Source organism: Morone saxatilis, unplaced genomic scaffold (assembly GCF_004916995.1).
Source record: "Morone saxatilis isolate NCDOM2014 unplaced genomic scaffold, NCSU_SB_2.0 Contig8, whole genome shotgun sequence".
NCBI lineage: Eukaryota > Metazoa > Chordata > Actinopteri > Moronidae > Morone > Morone saxatilis.
The window spans coordinates 10838270-10859934 of NW_023340257.1; the positions used below are offsets into that span (position 1 = coordinate 10838270).

The 21665-nt window shown below is 42.0% G+C and overlaps 1 protein-coding gene across 1 annotated transcript in view; it reads right to left on the bottom strand.

Moving 5' to 3' along the window:
- Positions 1 to 7449: 7449 nt before the first annotated feature.
- zgc:158328 (uncharacterized protein LOC567225 homolog) overlaps positions 7450 to 21665 on the bottom strand; it is a 57280-nt gene continuing 43064 nt past the window's right edge. Inside the window, exons 24-38 of the mRNA XM_035679975.1 lie at positions 19765 to 19893; positions 18911 to 19039; positions 18013 to 18141; positions 17697 to 17825; positions 17120 to 17248; positions 16886 to 17014; positions 15152 to 15283; positions 14711 to 14839; positions 14337 to 14465; positions 13204 to 13332; positions 12653 to 12781; positions 12371 to 12499; positions 8993 to 9121; positions 8722 to 8850; positions 7450 to 8270 (exon numbers count right to left, since the gene is read on the bottom strand). Of these exons, the coding sequence (XP_035535868.1) occupies positions 8191 to 8270; positions 8722 to 8850; positions 8993 to 9121; positions 12371 to 12499; positions 12653 to 12781; positions 13204 to 13332; positions 14337 to 14465; positions 14711 to 14839; positions 15152 to 15283; positions 16886 to 17014; positions 17120 to 17248; positions 17697 to 17825; positions 18013 to 18141; positions 18911 to 19039; positions 19765 to 19893 (1889 nt within the window). The 3' untranslated portion in view covers positions 7450 to 8190. The remainder of the gene's footprint in view (positions 8271 to 8721; positions 8851 to 8992; positions 9122 to 12370; positions 12500 to 12652; positions 12782 to 13203; positions 13333 to 14336; positions 14466 to 14710; positions 14840 to 15151; positions 15284 to 16885; positions 17015 to 17119; positions 17249 to 17696; positions 17826 to 18012; positions 18142 to 18910; positions 19040 to 19764; positions 19894 to 21665) is intronic.

Below are 21665 nucleotides of genomic sequence, written 5' to 3' on the forward strand. Positions count from 1 at the left end.
TTTTTGTTTTTTTGTTTTTTTACTGAAATAAGTAGCCAGTGCTGAAGTTAATTGTTGTTCTGTAAAGGGCATATGTCTTTTTTCAAAACCCTTGAATCCATCCTAGTCAGCCAACAATACCACTAAATAGCCTGAATGCTAGTCGTTAGCTACTCCATGCTCGTGTGTCTTTCATTTTTAGACAATCATGATTTTGTTTTCATTTTTTTTGTTGGTGTTGTTGTTGTTATTTGCTGTTGTATGTTGAGAACTGTATTTATTTCTTGGCAAACTGTAGTTTGTTTACTGAATAGCACTGCTCTTAGCCCAGGTGAAGGGGAGATTCCTCGCCGGGCCTATCCCAGAGTTCAATGGGGTTTGTAGATTACATTTGAGTGCCGGATAGTATTAAACATACAATTCACTCCTTATTCTTCTAATGAAACCGGTCGATGAATAGATATTACTTAGGATTTTTTTTCTATGACAATTTAATGATTCAATTGTAAAAAATGAAAAACATTATAAAGAATGAATAATAAAAAAAAAGCCAGGTATAATTTCTTCATAAACGCATGATTGGTCTGGTAAGATCTGTATCTGACATTTTCTACGGTTGTCTGCAAGCTTGTGTGACGTTCGGTTCATGTTAATCCCTTGTGCCAAACTTATGATAAATAACAGATTACTTTCATTTATTCTCCCGTTTTGAGGGACCAGATTTTTTTTTTCTGTTGTTGTTTTGTTTATAATCGATTTTAAAAAGTAATCAGCAAGTTGAGGTACTTTGTTTTAATGCTTTCTACAATGTAACTGTTATGCATTTCAATTCAATACTGTGGGAGGAACAACTAAGAAATAAAGGACTACAATGTGGATTGACACGTCTTCCTTTCTCTCTTTATTTCTCCATAAACATTTTACTCACCCTCTGTCTCCTATCTCCCTCACACCTCCCCACTCCATGTAGTCCTTCTGGCTGCCCATCATTTTGGCCCAAACAGAGATTTATACTAAGAGACATGAGTCAGAAAACCACCTGGCGCTTTCTTCTGGCGCTCCCATGGCCTCCAAGAGTGAGGGAGAGCCTGAACTCTGGTCCTCTTTTTTTCTCCAGGCTTTGGCTCGCATAAGAGAGAGGGGAAGGAGAGAAAAGGCTGGAGAGGGCTTGAATGTGGTAGTGGGAGCGGAGGCAGGAATGTGTCCTCTTTATTTGTGTCCGTTTGTGGGGCATGATGGATGAGTTGGGTAGATGTGATGACCTGGCTCATCGCTCAAACGCTCAATAAGAGTCCCATCCTGCAGCAGGCCTCCCCATCCGGCACCCCCCTCTGTCACTGCTGCCAGCCAACGTGGGCGGACATTGTGGCTGGGAGGGTTGGAGGTTCAGCGGCTCCATTGTCCGGAGAGTAGCTCGGGCGGGGGGTTGGAGAATTGGGCATGACAGTGAAGATGGCTGGCGCTGACACTCCACATTTACAGTGCTCTTGGCACCCTAATGGATGGGGTGTTTTCTTAGGGCCTGTCGTCAGCCCTCAGGGCTCCATGGGGCGTCCAGCTTTGATGAGGTCAGTGGGGTCACGCGGTGTTGATGAGGTCAGCATGGGTCGTCCAGCTTTGATGAGGTCAGCTGCAGCGATGGTAGTGATGGAGCAGGCCAGGGCCATAATTGAGTGGAAGTGATAATGGTCCTGAGTGTGAATTCAGCCACCTGTGCTATTGGGGACTAATTTAGTCCAATATGATTATGTGAACTTGTCAGTAGTCATGCAACAGCTTCATTTTTCTATATGATTGGTGTCTGCTCCAATAGCAGTACCTACAGTAAGTTCTCAAACCTGCAATTACTTAGTTTTTGGAAACTTTAGAACATAACACTGACATATCAACTGACATATTATCTTTTACATAAGTATGTATGGTGAACTTGTAAGTATATAGTTGCCTATTTATAAATCCAGTAGTTACAAAACCACATTCTGCCTGACATAGCTTTGTTTTGGGTCTCCGCTAACTGCACAATGTTCACCGGCCAGTCACCGGCTTTGGCTGTCTGCTTTTTGGTAATGGACAGGTAGACTGTACAGTGGCTTTTTAGAGCTTTTTCTCTGAAAACAGCTGCCTGCTGTGGCTAACAATGACACTATGATAGTAGTGAGAGTGAACCAAAACAGTACAGTTGCAGACCGCAAATAAAAAAAATTAGCTGAAAGACAATATAAAACTCCACAGGGCTGAGGGGAACTGCAAAGTCGGGTGTAAATTCTCAGTGATTTGTCACTACAAGCCATCCCTTTCACATTGCACATAGTGAAACTGTTCTGGTGAGAAATATTTTTATAGCAGCTTCAACTACTATTCTTTAGTGCATGTCCGTGTTTCTTCATATTGATGTTTATTTGTGCTTCTAAGAAAGCCAGATATTACATGAAAAAAGCCTGAAATGAACATGGCTTTAACTTCAATTATACTTTAGATTATGTTGTTCCATTTTAAATAAATGTAACAAATACAGAGAAGTGAGAGGTCTTGCATTGATACAAAGGCAAACAACTTATCCTTCTGCAAGTGCAATTAAACTATCTAGAAGCAACTGAAACTCAAAAAGCTTTTAACGAACAAGAATTATACCTTCCCTACATCTAGCAGCAGGATTTTGCCACCAGCCGTCAGTGGCCACGCCCCCACTGCAATTCAAATTGCCCATGTAATTACATCACCTACATAAAGAACTTCCCCCAGACAAAAGTCCAAAGGCACTGCCTCTTGAAAGAACACCAAAATATTATGAATAGACAGCAGTGTGTATAATGTCATTGTGTGTGGGCAGCAGAGTGGAGGGCACCCGGGTGAGTTTGGCAGCTTAGCGTTTAACTGTTGTGTGTGCACTGGTTTGATCAGTGTTGATTAGCACATGCCAATGTCACCCATGTATCCTCTCACACTTAATCAACACGTTGGGACGAGTTATTGCCATCATTAACCCACAGCTTCTCATAAAAGACTCAGTGTGTATTGAAGTGTGGCTCGCAATGCCCTGTATGAGTGTGTGTGTGTGTGTGTGTGTGTGTGTGTGTGTGTGTTAGTGTGTGTTTAAAGAGCTAAGGAAATCAAGACCGGAGTTGCATTAGTCAATGCAATCTGTTTTAGTTAAATGCGAAGTGTGTGTGTGTGTATGTGTGTGTTAGTGAGTGTCAAAGGGGCTGGATCCCCAAGCTCGTGTGTCCTTCAGTGTTGTGTACGTGGACGGGTGGGGCACACTGTGGGCAAACGCTTTTGGGGCTCGGAGCCACTCAGCTAATGGGGCAGCTGGCACAGCCTCAGAATCCATCAGGCCTCATTACAGCTCCTGTTCAGTCACCGTCCTCTCTTTCTGCCCTCCCCTCCTTCCTTCTCTCCTCACCCCAACCCTCCCTTCCTTTCCTCTGCCACCCGTTCACGCAGCCAACCCTGTGTGGCATGTAACTGCCCCACCACCCTCGCTGGAACATACATCACACCCCCAGAGAGAGAGGCCATCACAGCTGGCAGCTCTCACACTGATTGACTTGGCACCCGTGCTGACTCAGACGCCAGGGGAAACATTTTCGGAGAGGGCAGCGTGGATGGGTGTGGGAGTATAGCCTTCATGGAGGGATGGGGGGGTAGAGGGGTTGGTATGGAGCGGTGCTTGCTAACAGTTGGCACAAAGTGGGAAGTGTGTTGGGGTGGGGGACACTCACAAATCATCACATCAAGTTTTTTTATGTTTACAATAATGGTAGCACCTCCTCTGTCGGTGTCCTCCCCTTGAATGTGTGTGTGTGTGTGTCTGTGTGTGTGTGTGTGCAGAGCAAATGATTGCATGAAAGTCCCTTTTTCTTCTTCTTCTCTACTTATCTTCTTGTCTTTCCTCCACCCCTGTCCTCTCCCTCTTAGAAAGCAGCAGAGCTTAAGGTTGTGGTTTCATTACACTGTTTGTTTTTCTCCCTGGAGGCTACGGGTCATTAGTGTTATTGATGGACACTCAGCGCGGTCCACGAGGAACACACCAGGACAGAGCAGAGCAGTCGTGCACATGGTTTTAATATGACGAGTCTAATCAGGACAGGCGTGGTGGCAGAACCACTTGGAGCCTGCTCTTGAAATCATCTCATTCTTTGCTCATGGAGTAGATTAGAAAGTAGCTCATCAAGGCCTTCAGCCCCATGTTTGAGCAGATTAGGGTTGTGATACTGCCGGAGGAATTTAAACGCAAAACGTATGCTTCAGTGTCGGAACAATCTGAATATATAAACTTTATTATGTTAACTGTATTATACTGTGAGTAATCACTTGAATTAAAGGTACCTTCAATGGCTCTATATTTTTTTTCCATATTGAGCGCCATCCAGTGGTGAACATACTAATGTGCACCTACCTACATCTAGTTCAACATTTCACCTATTAAATTAAAAAAAATATATACAGTATACACACACACACACACACACACATATATATATATATAGATTGTACTTAGAACAAGTTGTAAGATCATTTCTGCTGAAATGATTCATTCTTTACACAGACTCCAGAGTGTGGGAGAGTTCCTTGATACGCATCTTTTTGCAGCCTCGACATTTAGCATTTATTTTTCCAGCCAACAACCGAACAAATGGTGCAGGACGTGTTGAAATGATTTCCCCTCATTCTTTTATCTGAGCCGACAGCTTTGTCAGCTGGAGTTCAAAACATCGTGGCCTTCTGGGAGATCTGGTTCAACGCAGAGGGGCAGAAATTATCTCTGGGACGTGGAGCTATGGCAGTAGAGTGATAGAATCTCTTTTGCAAAGAGTGCCGTATGCTTAATTACAGCGAAAAAGTACCCATGATTTGATCTTACCTTTTACGGGCTATTTCATTGCCAGTTTCCTGCACCCTTCTCTCACTCCCTCACTCCTGATAAGCCAGCATGCGCACAACAGTAGGCCATTTATTTCCTCCAAAAGCCGTTTAGCACAAAGAGCATCTTTGTTCCTGCACTCGTAATAAAACAAAAGTGTCTCTGCTGAGATCATTTTACACAAACCAAAATGATGTCTGAATCAGCTCCTTTTCCTTTGATCATCGTGAATCGAAAAAAGAAAACCCACTGTGCAGTGTGCAGCAGTGTTGTAAGCAAACATATGGTTTGGCTTCCACAGGAGCTACTTCTTGATCTTACCATATCTTTTAGTGTGCCAGCTCTTCATTTGTGGCACCCAGCACTATGTGTGGAGGGCTGATCCAGCGGTGCAGTGGCCACCCAGAGCTCTGTGGATGGATGGCCTCTCTGGGCCTGTTTGACTGGAAACAGGTGTGTGTCATCTGAAGATGAAGGCCCGGCCGATAAACATTATTGGAGAACATCTGCTGCCTGTCACAACACAGGGCGAGCTGGAGTGGCCCCCTATCCATCAGCCACACCGGAGTGGGTGGGTGCGGGGGGCTCCATCGTCCTCTGCCGGGCCTGTTCGCCCATCACTCACCCCGGGGGATGCTGGATATGGGTTGCATGTTTGGTCCAGGCACCTGCCTGCCTCCACCAGACCAGAGCCGCCTTTAGCCAATAGAAGAGAAAATGCTCCAGTGGGCTTGAAAAATTCCTCTGGGATAGCACTCACTCTGACACTGAAACCCCCCCACACAAACACAGAAGAGCGGGCACATACACACACCTTACACCACCAGTGGAACCTGCTCAGGTGCCTCCAACACCCCCACTCGCTTTGGACTACTGTCAGAGAGGCAGGCATGGCCTTAACGCTTGACCCTTCTCTGGCTGATGAGAGAAGCCTGGTAGTAGCCTAGCACAAAAACACACACTGACATATCCACACACACAGGATCCCATAGCTCTTTATGACAGCTGGAACCTCTCTCCCCCTTCTCTACCTCCATACCTTACTGCTCCCTCCCACAGAAATCAATACTATGCAACACTGCATTCAAAACACACGATTAAACAAATTAATGGTTAAAAGCAGGTGTCCACAGATGTTTTTGTTGTTATTTATTTTTTTGGATTGTTTTTTTTTCTTTGTTTTTGTCATAACACAACCACAGATCATAAAGACACATGGGCGAAATAATGGAAAAGAGAATAGTAGAGTTTTTCATTTTTATACAAACAAAACGTATGTAGCACCACTGACATAGATATGCCAGAAAATGAGCACAGTAGGTTATGACTGATATAACTGGCACTGACCTGAGATATAATACAAAAACTGTTTTTGCAACAACAAAACAACATTTAAATGAAATGCACATGTATGGTAAATAATAGCAGTGGTGATATGGGATTTGTAATCTTATCTTCTTATATTATACGACCATAGAAATGTGTACAGGTGCTGCAGAAAAAAAAGTATTAACATCATTTTTTTTTTCAATTTCTATAAGACTCATAAAGTCTGTATCAGCTGCTGACTCAATAAACACAGATCTGAAAGAAGTGCAATGCGTGCAAGTTTTACCTGCAGTATTTCGCGACCAGCACACCACGCCGCCATAAGAAAACCCATGATCACGATGCCAATAAATGGAGAGTGTTCGTAATGCTGGTAAATAAAGCTGTCGGGTCATATTCAGATTCCATGAGCCATGTTGAAATAACTTATGGACAGACATTGTCTTCACAGACCTTTGTAAAAGGTAGGTGTATGGGAAATAAAATAAGTTAAGGTGAGTATGAGTCCCATAGCTGAAAAAAAATCTGGTTGGAGTAATCTGTAAACCAAAGCACCAATGATCTGAGTTGCATTCCTTTGGGAAATGATGTAGTTTCACAAAGAATACAGGGTAAATGTGAGAATTAAAAATGTAAAATTATAAGCAAGGGAATAAACACACATAAAAATATGTGAGTAATATGACAGGGAGCCATTTCAGTGTTTTGTGGGTTACTATGATGGAAGTGAACACTGTTTCAGTGTGTGTGCTTCATTTACGATAACACAACTGCATTTTAAACCTAAAATATGTGTATGTGGTTACAGGATATTTTCTGCAAAATATATTTTTAAAAAATCACTGATTAGATTTAGTTTGATTCCTTATATGTCAGTCACCCTCAACTCCAAAATGTGTTTTGCTTCTTGTTTTCTTACTTGGATGTGTGTCACTGTGCAGAATGATAAATGTGCAGAGTTTGACACAAGAAGGATGTTGTCACTTTCATCTGGTGAAGAGAGAACGTTTTCGAGTTTAAAACATATACAAGCAGAATTTTATAACATCACAACTAAAGGCAAACATGCTCCAGTATGCAACTGTGTGTGTTGTTGAAACATGAAACCTCCAGCGCAGATACACTTTCCAGTGAAGTATGAGACATCTTGTGACTAGTTTTGAAATTAAGCATCTTTGTTGATTCTGGATTTCTGGAGAAGGGGTATGACACAATGTAAAGTTATTTAACAAGATAACTGAACTTTTTGTGGTAAAAAAAACATCAGACATAAATGATCATTTTAAGCACAGTATTATATATTATATACAAATTTTATTATGAAACATCTCCTGATTTACCATTTATGGCTCTTCTACTGAACCATATTTGTGTGGCCCTCATGCCCGCAGTCCCTGTATGGACCTTTTCAAAATAAGCACATAAGTCACTCATATATTTCTAAATCTGTTTTAGAGGAATTTAATGTCCACCAGAAATATGCTTGGCATTCTGTTATGCTAACCATCAAGTTTTTTTGTGGACTAACAGAAAAAAATGAAATGTTGGTAGCAGCTGTAAAGGTTCTCCAGTGACAAGAAAGTCTCTGATTTAGTCACATCTTGTCCAAATGCCCTTAAGAAAGAAACTGAACCCTTACCAGTTCATTAAATGAATGCTTAATGAATGCTTTCAACAATCACACAAACACAACAATCACAATAATTAACAATTACAAACATCACAATGTGACGCAGATATTTGTGTGTATTGCTAAGAGGTCTGTGTAACCGTAGAAATTCTGGGGTAAAGGTTTAGAATTTATGGTCCTTTGAGGGCCCCTCACATGCCAAGTCCACTGGGTGATTATCGTGAGCTCCGGGCTCAGAGATGGAGTGCCAGTTTCTGACAGCTGAGTACCAGTTTCACAAAAACACAGCATTACAAACATCACCTTTACCGAGATGATCTGAGTAATGCCTCACAGAGCCAAGCCCTGTGTCTGAACATCCAGTCAGGAGTCTGCACCTCTGCTTGGGTTATGTGGCTTTGCTGCCTGCTCTTCTCTTTCTTTGGGACACAGAAAAGTTCAACGGTCCTGGGGTTTGGTGTAGCACTTCTGAAAAGAGAAAAGAAAAAAAGCCAGAAGACATCAGCACTATTTGAAAATCAAAAGCAAATGTGCTGTTTTTTTGGAGGAGAAGTAACTGGTACGTAGTCTCCCGTGTGCTCGGCTTTGAGGAGGTAAAACAAAGACAGCCTCAAGCCTGGCTCCATGCTGGGTGCAGATTAAAATAACTGTCAGGAGACAGGAGCAGCTATTGAGGGAGACAGGGTGACACACAGAGTGATGGGGCTCAGCCTCTCACACTTCATGACACAGTATTTCACTAAAGCTGGTTCAGCTTTACAGCCTGTGACCTTGTGTGTGTGTGCGTGTCCGTTTTGCTTTACCCTAGTCATATGTGTGTGTGTGTGTGTGTGTGTGTGTGTGTGTGTGTGTCCGTCTTGCTTTACCCTAGTCATATGTGTGTGTGTGTGTGTGTGTGGCAATGGGAGATTAGGTTTACCTTCGCCACAGGTGGGGCCCAGCCAGGTGAGCGGGCACAGGCATCTCCCATTCAGCCCATCACAGCGGGACCTGTGGGAACACTGGCACAGCAGGGAGCATCCAGGGCCAAAACGTTCTCCACCACAGTCTGACACAGAAAAGTTGGAGTGGAAGGGAAGAAGAAATTTAAAACATCCAACTTTTTTTCATTTAAACTATTTTTGATTTGTGTTAGTCCTGTTAATAAAAGTGTGGTTCCCCCAAGGTGATACAGAAACCTATATGTCTACCTTTGTCACACTTATGTCCTGTCCTTCCTGGGGGACATTGGCACTGTCCAGTTGATGGGTCACATGGGGCCTCACCAGCACAGTCACATGATTGTCCACAGTTCAATCCAAACCTGCCAGCTTCACACCCTTAAAATGAAAAAACACAGATACACACATTTGGTTGTATTGTTGCAGTTATGAGCACTTTCGTTGTCTGTGAGGTAGAACAAAGAAATGTCTAGCTTTTGAAATGGATGGTTGTATAAAAATATTTGACTAAAAAGGTTTATTTGGCTGATGTTTGGATCCTCCCCAAGACCAAAAATAGTGAAAATTTAGACAGTTATTGCAAACAATAAAACAAATACTTCAATAGCTTTTTCCATCTTTGAAATGTTCACACTTAAACTGATATTAATTATAGGCGGAAATTGAGTAGTAAATAAAAAATCCAACACAATGAGTAATGTAAATACAAAAGTTTAAATGTGTGGTGCACAGTACACAAACCAAGACAAAAACTATACATTTAATAAGGGTTGGGAGGGTTACTTTATAATTTGAATCCAAGTATCACAATATTAAAGTAATGTAACTTGATTACTTTCTGTTAGTTTTGGATTTCTCAACACCAATTGCACAAGAGACAAGAGCAAAGAAAAATATCAATAAAATGACTTTTACCTAGTGTATTCCATAAGACAATAGAACAATATGACCATAGAAGAAGAAAGATTTTTAGCATCAAAATCCTGTCCACTGCTCAGTGTATTTTTAAAGAAAAACTTGCTTTTCATAAATAAATTCAAACCATTTTCACAGCTGGAAGGCAGAACTTGCACTGTACACTGATGTTGTTCCTCTTTTCGGCTTTAATTATGGAATAATTAAAAATGTCAAATTTTTTTCACTACAGGCTGATATTGAATGGAGTGGTTATTGTTCACGTGTGTCCCATTGTATTCTGGTTGTTGTGCAATTTTTACCTTCTGTGCAAAAGGGAATACAACAGCATCTTTTTTTCCTCACATAGAACCAGTTTCTGAAATATTTGTGTTTCTACCCAGTTTTATGAAAAGACCATCATTTCAGTGGTGAAAATACCATGCAACCATGCTGTCATCCACATTCTGTTAGGGCAGTCTAGAAAGTTAGAGGTACAGAATTCAATGTATGGCAATCCAGCTGCAAAAACAAGGACATTTTGTCTGTTGTTCTGTTCTGCACTGTTTCTCTTTGCAGTACAAATGTGTTAGATCTTGCACTTCTTCAGCCTTTTCATACATGACTGGTTTGATGACTCCTTCCATCATCTTTTCACAGATTGTATTGATTGTGTTGTATTGATTGGAACAAACCTCTCTTTGTCTGTATGACATATGTGCATTAGGACTGAAACTGAGCCAAACATGCTGCAACTAGCACAATACAAGCATGTCAGTGTCATCACACTCAGTGATGATGTCTTGGTGAGGTGGACGGCATGTAGCGCTGTTTTGATGTCAATCTCTTCTTGATTACTCATCAGATCAGCCAGGCTTTCCATGCCATCCTTTGGTTTCTTCTGATTTCTTTTGGATCATCTGTTCCTCAGTGAGTCTACGTGTACCAGAGCTGGTTATGTAATTGCAGGCAAAAGTAAAAAGCCTGTCAAGTACCTCTTATAAAAACCAAAGCAATTTATTTTTACCCATGGCAGTGAAAAGACTGAGATAAGTGTGATGACACTGACTTGTGTCATGGTGGTTTTATTGCTTTTCTTTTATGCAAGTTGTAGCATGTCTGGCTCAGTTTTGGTCCGAATGCACGAAGGTCATACAAGCTGTGATATAACAAGCAGTTTTTCAAAAAAATAATTGCTTTTACAAAACTTCAGAAGCACTTGGAGGGGCTGCAAGTCACTTAACAACAAGTCTTGAGGACTCATTGCCTGCAGCCAGACATCACACACTCATTTTGCCAGAAGAAGAACGATAAAGGGGATCAGTTTACCAGTCTGGATGAGTTGAGGTATTTACTGGCACCCACCTGCATGTACTCAGAACCAGATATTCAGCTCGAGGGATGGATGTAAGTCTGCCTACGCAAACACATCTCTGAATAAAAGTTCACGCAATTATGCCATGGACAGCGCTTGCATTCAAGCAGAAAGTACACATATCAACCTCAGATTGTGAGATCATTAACTCATGCTGCCTGTTACAGCATTAGTCACCTTGACCTTGAGTCGGATTTGGTGCCATTTGGTCAACCACCAAATGCATGTGCTCTGGCTAACAGGAAGTGGACATGAGGTCAAAAGTTAAATGTGTGCTGCACCCATTAACAAGATCAGAGGAACAGATCATCATGTGTTTTAAACTAGAAAGAAATCTAATTATGAATTATAGTACTTACACTTAAAATATACAAAAATATAAATAAGCCACAGATAAGTACACCCAGTCCCAGTTTGGTGACATTCTGATATTTGTTTGCAGAAATATATGTAATAAGGAAGACACTGTAAATCTTCACCATTTTCGGTTTTGGGAAGGATCCGTCAAATAAACAAATTTAACAGTAAAACATTTTGATACAACCCTCCATTTCACAAACTAGACATATTAAAGTTATGAAAAAACATGGATGTACCCCACCAGGTAACGGTATCTTAAAACCAAATGCCTTTTTTAGATATTTGTTCCTCTAACTAGTTAATAGGTGAAACACAGATTATATAATATATAATTCACAAGTGCATTTAGTGTTAAGAAAAGAGCATTTTTCTCACGCAGACACACAGATAGAGCCAGGTCTATCTCTGGAGCCTCTGGCTGCCTTACAGCTGCTCTGTCATATCTCCTGCTGGGACCGAAGTGGCCATTTAGGCGCTCACACTGCGGCAGAGAGCCCCGCGAGCAGGCAGGAGGGCGCAGGGATGTAACAGGAATGCATTAAGCAGTCTGGAAACACCTGTCTTTCATCAAATAACCAGCCTGCTTCTCTGCCCACCTACCTACTAGCCTGTCTGTCTGCTTGCCAGAACACACTCATACACACCAACTTTTTATCTCTTATTCATGTATGCTCATATCTGCCCATGTCCCATTGCAGCTGGGCGTCGCAGGTGGCTGTTTATTAATGTGCACTAACTTGAGACTCACTATGCTTAATAGTGTTTCTGTCTTCATGCTGCTGCTTAACTGTAAGAATCTCTAAAACCTATAAAATGCTTGAAAGAAGAGATATGTATTCTCTTTAAAAGGATCTATAAAATCTGGTTCATTAAATCTTTTGTCTTTTTGATTTAAAATTTGATCATTTTTGCCCTTTTGGCAACACAACCAAAATGTTAACATGTAGTTTTATGGATTTCAGTTGATAATTAACCTTTAGATAGCGATATATACTCACGTCTTTGGCATTGTGGACCATAGTAGCCTGGTGGACACACACATCGGCCTGTCACATGGTCACATGTCTGCCCTACTTTACAGTCACATGTATGGGCACAGTTGACTCCAAAGAACCCAGATGGGCAACCTGGGAGACACATAAGACATTGAATTTAGATTGAGGTTACTTGTTTCAGGATTAGAATTCACTAGGAGAGTTTTACATTACCGTTAGAGAGGTCACAGTCTGGTAACGTCATCACCAAGTTTCTGTTTCTAATACAAATGAGTGTTTGCATACCGTGTTGACAGGAGGGGCCATAGTATCCAGCAGTACAGCTGCAGGTGCCGATAAAACGGTCGCAGGTCCCGTTGTTGAGGCATGAACAATCTTGTGCACAATCAAGCCCATATTTTCCCTGTAAACAGGCTGCACACACACACACACACACACACAGAGAGAGAGAAACACACACACACACAAACTTAGTTGTACATTTTCAGTTGAAACTGTATTTATGAAGAAAATGGGATGACAAGCAACATGATATGGCAACATTTGATAAAGCTGACACACTATCAACAACACAAACTCTACTATAATGGATGCTAATGTTGCTTGATTGCTTATTTTAACCATTCGTTAGCTTTAAAAAAACAGAAATAAGTGAGTCTGGAGACATTTCCTTAAAAGAAAACCTCAATTAAAGTGCACCATCTGATAGTAAACCAGGAAGTAAACAACTACATTGAATTCAGTTTTGTTGTTTGTTGTTTGATTTCCCATGACCAGCGTACCGTTTTGTTCAGTGTGATTGTTATCTGTTGTGTCTATTGCCTGTGAAGTTGTACCTGTGTCACAGTTGGGTCCAGTCCAGCCCAGTCCACATTTGCAAGTCCCGTCGACAGGATTGCACAGACCCCCATTCTGACAGCCGCATGTGTTTCTGCACTGCAGGCCGTAGCGCCCCCTAGGACACGCTGGAGAAACATTCAGAGAATATCAGGACAAGACAAGAACTCCAGGCCAAACGGTTGTACACATCGTGTGCTCTGTCCATCTATCTCTTTCACACACACACACACACACACACACACAAAAGATTGTACTAACCACATTCATGTTTATTTAAGCAGCAGTTCATTAAAGAGATGGCAAAGTAGTCTAATTTGGCACTGATATAAAAGAATAATCATGTTTCTCTGGGTAATTTAGGTTGGGAAAACAATAAGCAAGCCGTCTTTGATTTTCCTGTTTATTTATTTGCTTCCTTGCCAATTCCAGCGACACGGAACACAGAGAACGAGCTACTTATAGGTTTCTGTAAACATTCAACAAGAGGAACTTAAGAGGTGGTATGTCCAAGTACATGCAGGAGGCTAAAGAAGAGAACATTTAGCACAGGCAGTGATGGAAATCCCCGCTTGCAATCCAGCTGAATTGCTGATAAAGGGAGAGATTAGGAAAACCCGACTCTGCCTCTGTTTGCCGGGAAAACAGCCCTGTGATCATCAGAGGCCTCAAACTGAGGAAATGGAGAATTTGTTACTTAAATATACAATGAAAAATGTTGAAAAACACTCCCTCATTTTAGTGCTTATTTCTCACTTTCTAGTTAAGACCTATTTCTGAAGAACTCATTAGGGCCAGTGGTTGCCACTGATGCATGTCAGCCTCAGTGGTGACTCTTTGTATACTCTAGAGAAGGATAAAAGATAAAAGGCTCGATACAAACCATGTTTGATAAGTGTGATACCGTTTTGCTCAGAGTTTAACTTAGTAATTTAGTACAACAAGGGCTAGTGTGCATACTATTTACTGTATGGCAGCTGTAAACTCCACAATACTAAACCAAACTACAATTAATAGTAACAATATTTTTTGTACTTATATAAGATTATTCACACCGGCATAGCATCCTGGTATGTCATAGCTTCCCAACATGGGCTACATTAAACAATTAAAGACATCAGTTTAGCGTTACCTTGTTGGCAGGACTGTCCCATCCTACCAGGGGCACAGATACACCTCCCGGTTGCTGGGTGGCACTGACCTCCTTCCCCACAGGAGCACAGCTTAACACAGTCCTTCCCATAGTAGCCATTTGGACAACCTGTAGAAATAAAAACGTGTTCATTCACACAAAAAAAAAAATACAAGAAATTATGAAGATAAATATCTTCCTTTCATAGGCCTTGTGGGTTGCCTCAGTCGTGGTTGACCTGAATTTTCCAATACAACAAAGAGGCTGCAAAAACCAGCCTCACTGAAACAGTAACTCTGATAATAAAGGGGTGCAGAAAGACAGGACTCTTTTTCATTCTGGAGTACAAACAGGTGCAGAGTTTCCTGACTTACTTGAGCTGCAGTCAGCTCCAATATAACCAGGAGGACAGTAACAAGCCCCAGTCCTGAAGTCACAGCGACCACCGTTGATGCAGCTGCATCTAGACTTACAGTTTGGCCCAAAGGTTCCTGATCGACATCCTGGAGACAAACCATAGCAACGAGAAGAAAAGAGAATATAAAAAAGGTGGGCAAAGGCCGTTGTTGTTGTTTTAGGTTATTTTACTTGCAGGATACAGTGGACAGATTACCAGAACTATCAGTTTTGCTTTGTAAATCAAATAAAAGTAAATAACAGGTGAACAAAAATGCAATAATGTCCAGACTGGCTTTTATTTATGAATAATATTTTAATCTTTGTCTTAAATTTGCAACCCAACTTTAACTAAAGGCATATTAGTACGTCTCGTATTAGTCCACACAGAAAAATCAACTTCAACTACGTATACTTACGTAGCTCACAGCGTTCCCCGTAGTAACCAGGTAAGCAGCTGCATTTCCCCGTCACCGGGTGGCACTGCTCTTGGTCTCCTGAACATTGGCACAGCTGGCTGCAGTTTTGTCCGAACATGCCAGTAGGACAAGCTAAGATGATACATCCAGAAACACAGATCAGCCTTAACAGTAACAACACAAGGTGAAATAATTTTCCTAATTAAAATCGAACAAGAGAAGAGCACCTCTGTATCTGAATGGTTACAGTGCACGCCACATGGTTGCAATCATCACCAGTTTTATTCCAGCTGGTGACCTTACATGTCATATACTGCTCTCTACCCCATTTCCTCTCTGCCTCTTCACTGTTGCTGTCTAATGAAGGTAAAAAATGCCCCAAAACAAAATCAAGAAGACTATTATTTTTTGCTATGCTCGTCTGTACAGCTCAGCTGCTGTGTGCTGAGCTTTTTAAGGTTTTAGAATTTAAACCAATACAGACAATCAGTGTTTCTGGATACAGGTGTTACATTGGTAAAATTAAAAGGAACTCAAACTTCATAATGCACTTAAAATACAGCTTTCAGATTTTGTCTGTATCTGCAATACATTATCGCATATCAAAAATCAGTGAATGAATGCTCATAACAACTCCAACATGACATTAAGCCATTACATTGTACAGTTATGTGTAGTTGTGATGAAATTAAGACAAAACAAACAAAAACAGATTGGGCTTTAAACAAGCAACATTTTCAGTAGTTTGTGGGAACAAAGACAAATACCCTTTCCCTTTTCCTTCATCAGATTATTCTGTGAACATACTGGGACATTCAGCATTGACTGGCAACCAAACCAAAACTCCCAACAACTTTCCCTGGTGCCCAAACCCAGATGGACGCAGAGGGGCATTCTTTCACACACCCTCTCTGCATACATACATATACGCTCATCACAATAATGAATGGAGTCCACAGACAATCAGTCATAGCGAACAAGATGAATCTGTGAACCGAACATGTTTTCGGGTGAGACCGCAGCACTCAGCTACTCAGTCAGGCAGCAGCAGGCAGCGTGGGGGACAGATAAGAAAGGACTCCAGACTAAAGAGGCAATTACGGCGCTGTCATTATGCATGTCTGCCTTCCAAAGGCCCTTATCCGCCACCGAGGAGACAAAAACAATGCCTTCTGTTTTACTTGGCAACTGGTGTGTAACATTTATCAGATGTCTGGGGAGTGTGTGAGGAGAGGAAGGGAGCTGAGGTGGTGAGAGGGAGGTGTAGAAGGAGTGGTGAAGGGCTGAGTAGAGAAGCTGCTCATATACAGTCCTAAAGGGTCTAAATAATGAAACATTAGCATAAAGTCCTGTGACAGTGAGGGTTTAGTGCCGCTGTAGAGTGCATTTCCTGGAATAGAATAAATGGTAATCTTTCCCTGGAGGACAAGGAAAAAAGAAATTTTAATCAGTATTAACAGAATGATTCTTGGAGATCACTTCACTCCCATGATGCCTTTTGGGGGGTGACAGTGTTTCTATCAACAAGGCACATATGTTAGCCAAATGGTTTTTAATGCATTGTGCAACAGTGATATTAGCCATGTGCCAATAACCATTATTCATAAGGGGCATCTACATTTCCAACATTTAGTTATTACCTAACTGTTAAAACACAAACCTCACAAGGGAAAATCTTTATATTTGTGCAGTAAAGTTTTATTTTTCCAAGATGGTCTTTCTTTTCATTCTTACGTTTCTCGCAGCCAGGTCCTGCAAGTCCAGCTGGGCACCCGCAACTCCCCGTCTCATGGTGACAGGACACCCCAGCCTGGCACTGACACCGCTGGGCACAGGAAGGACCGTAGGACCCCGGAAGGCAGGCTGGAGTTGACGTACACATGCATAGTCACTTTACTCTCATGTTCAAAGGTCCTCTATTGCCAGTTTCATTCCGTTGCAATTTCCACGGTCCTATTACACACTCACGTTTGTCACACCTGGCTCCCCTCCAGCCTGGCATACACTCACAGCGGCCCGTCACATGGTGGCAACTCGCACTATGGACACAGTCACAACTCCGCTCACAGCCCTCTCCAAAGAATCCCTTAGAACAGGCTTCAGACAAAACACACAAACGTTTGCGTACAGCACACAACATTAGTCTGAGAACAAAACCTTTTTAAAATGTTCCCTTTTTCAGTACTTGTTTACTCTAGCATAATTGCACATTGTTTGTTTTGCACAATTGTTTTGACACAGTAAGTTTTATCATTCCAGAAGTAAGTAAACCTTCACTTCTTTTTTGCTGCGGTTACACAGAAGTGTTTGCAAATGCAGCACAAAACGGTGAGAGAAATGTTTTTTTAAGACACAAAATCAGGCACTAGAAAGAGCACAGCTGGATGTCAGGGTGGCTGTTTATATATATATATATATCACTGGGAAAGGTGAATAACAGATTACAGATAATATGTCTGAACTATGCCAATCAAAAGCTGAAAAATGCTAAATAAGACTAACATGCTGCCATGCAACAGTGCTGATGTGATGCTTAGTAAGTTACCTGACTGACAGAGCTCTCCTATCCAACCAGGCAGACACACACATCTCCCTGACACTCGGTCACATCTCCCGCCATTCGTGCAGCTGCAGGCCTGGGTGCAGTTCTCTCCAAAACGTCCTCTCTCACACTCTAGGAGGGAAGGAAAGATGAACGGTACATTCAAGAAATTATTCACCTCATTAATACAGAAGGGTTTTCCTCAGACATTGAGTTGGGAAGGCAGGGACAGGTGGGCAAAATGTTAAATCAAGAAAAGTACATTTAAGAGTCACATGTGTCACCCTTTCACTGTAACACATGGTACTTCATGACTCACCTAACTCACAGGCAGCTCCAGTCCAGCCGGGCGGGCAAGAGCATTGACCAGTCACACTATCACAAGAGCCTCCGTTCTGACACAGGCACTGGATAGAACAGTGTTCCCCATATTGTCCTGCAGGACAGGCTGAACTCACACACACACACACACACACACACACACACAACATAGTACAGTAGAGAGAGTTAATCATCTGAATGGGTTTTAAGATTATACAAAAGGCTAGCAGTGATGAAAATACTAAGATTATATCTATCAATGTGACATTGATTATTATATAATGTTGATTAGAATCCATCCAGCAGAATGTCTATCTGATCATGACTATTAATCACTTACTACCATTATGTGTCAGGGTATGGGTTTGCACACCTGACTGCTCTTAGAACAGGTGAAAGCCACCCACACACACTATTAACTTCATGTATATTTATTATTTGATATTTTCATTGAGAAACAAATGTAAGTAAACCTCTAGCTGCAATTCTCATTAACATGTTGATTCCTGAGCGGTGTGTATTTGCAATTTCATGTGCATATTTTCATACCTATGCATTTTTATACCCATTTATGTGCTAGTGTTTTTCGCATGTGTAACAAAAACATAACAATTTAGATATTCTGGGTGATTATACACTAATGAAAACAAACGTATGAATATTTCTTCCATTTCTGCCAACAGATCATCCTAAATGTTACACACTGTTCCTTTAACAGCAGACAAGATACATCCACTCCACCATTCCCAAGACAAAACAGCATAGTTTGTAAAATGGATAGTACTGCTGTCAAGTCATTTGTATTAAATGAGCTAAAACCCACTGCTATTGTCTTTTAAGTAAATAGCAAGAAACGGTTTGACAGGGTTTGTCATGCTGAGTGATGAGCTACTCACGCAGTTGGCAGCGGACTCCAGTCCATCCGGCCGTGCAGCTGCATCGCCCGGTGACGTGGTCACACCTGGCTCCGTTCTGACACTCACAGGTCTCACTGCACTGCTCCCCAAAATGACCCTCTGGGCATTCTACCCACACACACAACACACACACACACACAGGATAACATAATACACACACAAAATTAACTTAAATGCAACTGCAGCTGTATTTGCAGCAAATGTATGAGACTAGAGGGCTAAAGGACATTTTGAGACATTATGGTTTTCAGCACACAGATTGTAAACTTCTCCTTAATGATCAAAGTCCAAGATGACATTTGGAGTCTAAGAAGGAGGAAAATGCGCTAATGATAGAGATGCATCATTAAGTCATGCTAGTGGCTTTCTGCTGACTCTGGCTCTGGTAGTTAGGACCACAAAATGGCTGTGGCAAGAGGAAAGTCTTGAATAAGCCTACAGAATGACAGACTAAGAACTTTAGTGGGCATTTCACTGGATCCATTAAAACAACGGCATGAAATCCTCAAGAAACTTTAGCATGAGAACACTGATTGGTTTGCTACTAAAGAGTCTTCCGAGTTATGTTCTCCCTCTCCTAATGTTGATCGCTATAAACACGTGGGTGCATTTATCCAGAATAGACCTCAATTAAACCGTGTATGCTCGAGGGCAGTCTTGTCCTCCCTCCTTTCTCCACCCTTACCCATCCCTAAAAAAAGTCATTGGCAATGTCTCATTATAGAGATAATTGTTCACAAACACATCGTAGTTGTGTTTAAGGAGAGGATGTCGTGATGGGCTGCAGTGAGGGCCTCCCTCACACCCCGTTTTAATGATGTGGCTTCCATTACCCAGAATGCAGTGTGGTCCTGCCCAGCCGGCGGTGCATAGGCAGGCTCCTGTGATGTGGTGGCAGCGGGCACCGTTCCTGCACTCGCACATCTGGCCACAGTCAAGACCGTAAAAGCCGTCCGGGCACACTGTGGGCCAAGATAAAACATCCGACTGGTTAGAACTGGCAGCTTCATAAAAAAAGAAGAGGAAAAGGGTTAGATGCCAACTTCTTCTTCTTTTTTTTAGTTCTTTCTCTTCCCTTCCCCATCTCTCACTCTCTTCTCCTCCTCCTACTTTCCCTCTCTGTCTTACCACCTACTGAAAATACCAATATCAAATTGCAGTACCATGCTGTGGCTGTTCATTTGCAGAGGGTCTGCGTTCGTTAAGCAAGCTCATGTCCCACATGTGTGGTGGATCTGGGCCACATCAAAGTCGACGGCGGCTCAGAGGCTGTTCCCTTTTTTGGGGGTTTGAGGGGGCACAGAGAGCTGGTAATTAGAGCACCTGCTGAGTCCACAGGCCTCACCAATACACAGCAAAACAAAGCCAGGTTACTGTGTCCCTCCAACACACACATACCTACAGTATCGCCGCTGCTGATGCAAGGAGATGCCAGTGTAAGTCTGTTTCCCATTCTCAAGGAGAGGCAGTGAGATTGTTTAAGTGTGTGTAGAGTCAATTGACACTCAGAGAGTTTGGTAAACATAGTGCCTCCCATCCACCAAGAACCTAGCCAGAGGCCGCCGGATGAATGAGCCTTTCCACTACTGGCATGTAAATATTGTCTGTAAGCATGACTTCACCAGAGCAGGAAAGAATGACTCTGTTTATTCACAGCCTATTTTTGATCGCTCAATTTGTCAAGAGATCATATCCTAACTCAAGCATCATGGCTGTATTTTGCAAAACAAAAAAAAAATCTTCCATTCTGGTCTTTATTTATTTTTGTGCAGCCAAGGTTTTAGTGATTGACAGCCATTTGCAGATATGTCTCTCTTCGAGTACCCTCTCCTGTTTTCTGTTGCAGTAATATTTGAGAAAATCTGAGCCTAGCGAGGGTTTGGGTAGATTCTGTCCCAATTATCTCAGCAGCCAGCAGCTTTTCATTCCATTTATATACTACCTCCTCTATCTATAAGAAAAGCAGTGGACCGTGTTACCAAAGGAAGCCACAAATAGGGAGGGCAGGAGAAAAGTGTAACTTGGTGGTTTTATGTATATCTAAATACCACAGTACTCAGGGTGTTTCCCTACAGTTTATGCATCATACCCTCCTTTTCCTGCTCCAATTGATGATGCTGTCCACTCCTTCTTCTGCCCCAAGGCCTCAAATTGGGAGAAGTATCTTTTCTGCTCAGCAGTTTCTGGCATGGTCAACGCTGTGTTCCCACGCTGACAGCATGACGTCTTTGCTTGCCTCTGTTGTGGTTAGGCTGCGATGCCATTAAAGTCAACCCACTGACGATGTTGTCATTTTAACCCAGCTGTACATTAGGTCTGTGGTTGTACTGTAGCAAAATCACTGGTTTATTGTCTGCTGTTTATTATTATGATAGCAATGGCTGACACCATGGCAACAATCTTTCTGTTCTGCGGGAAAATGTTTAGGGGATGTTACTCCTATATATCATTTATTTACCAATGAGAAAGCGTCTCAACGCATCTGTGACGTTAAAAAATAAACATCTCAGATGAGTGATGCTCCCTTTTAATGAGGTCTTTATACCAGACTCAGTAATCACCTAAACATGTTTAAACACTTTGCTTCCTTTTCAAGTACAGCAGACACAGTTTACTGCAGCACACACACTCTACGTTAAATCTTCAGGGGACATACTGACACTTCTGTTTATTGATCGTTTATGCCAGCAGGGGGCGACTGGTTTCCATATAAACCACAGAGCAGCAATCTGTC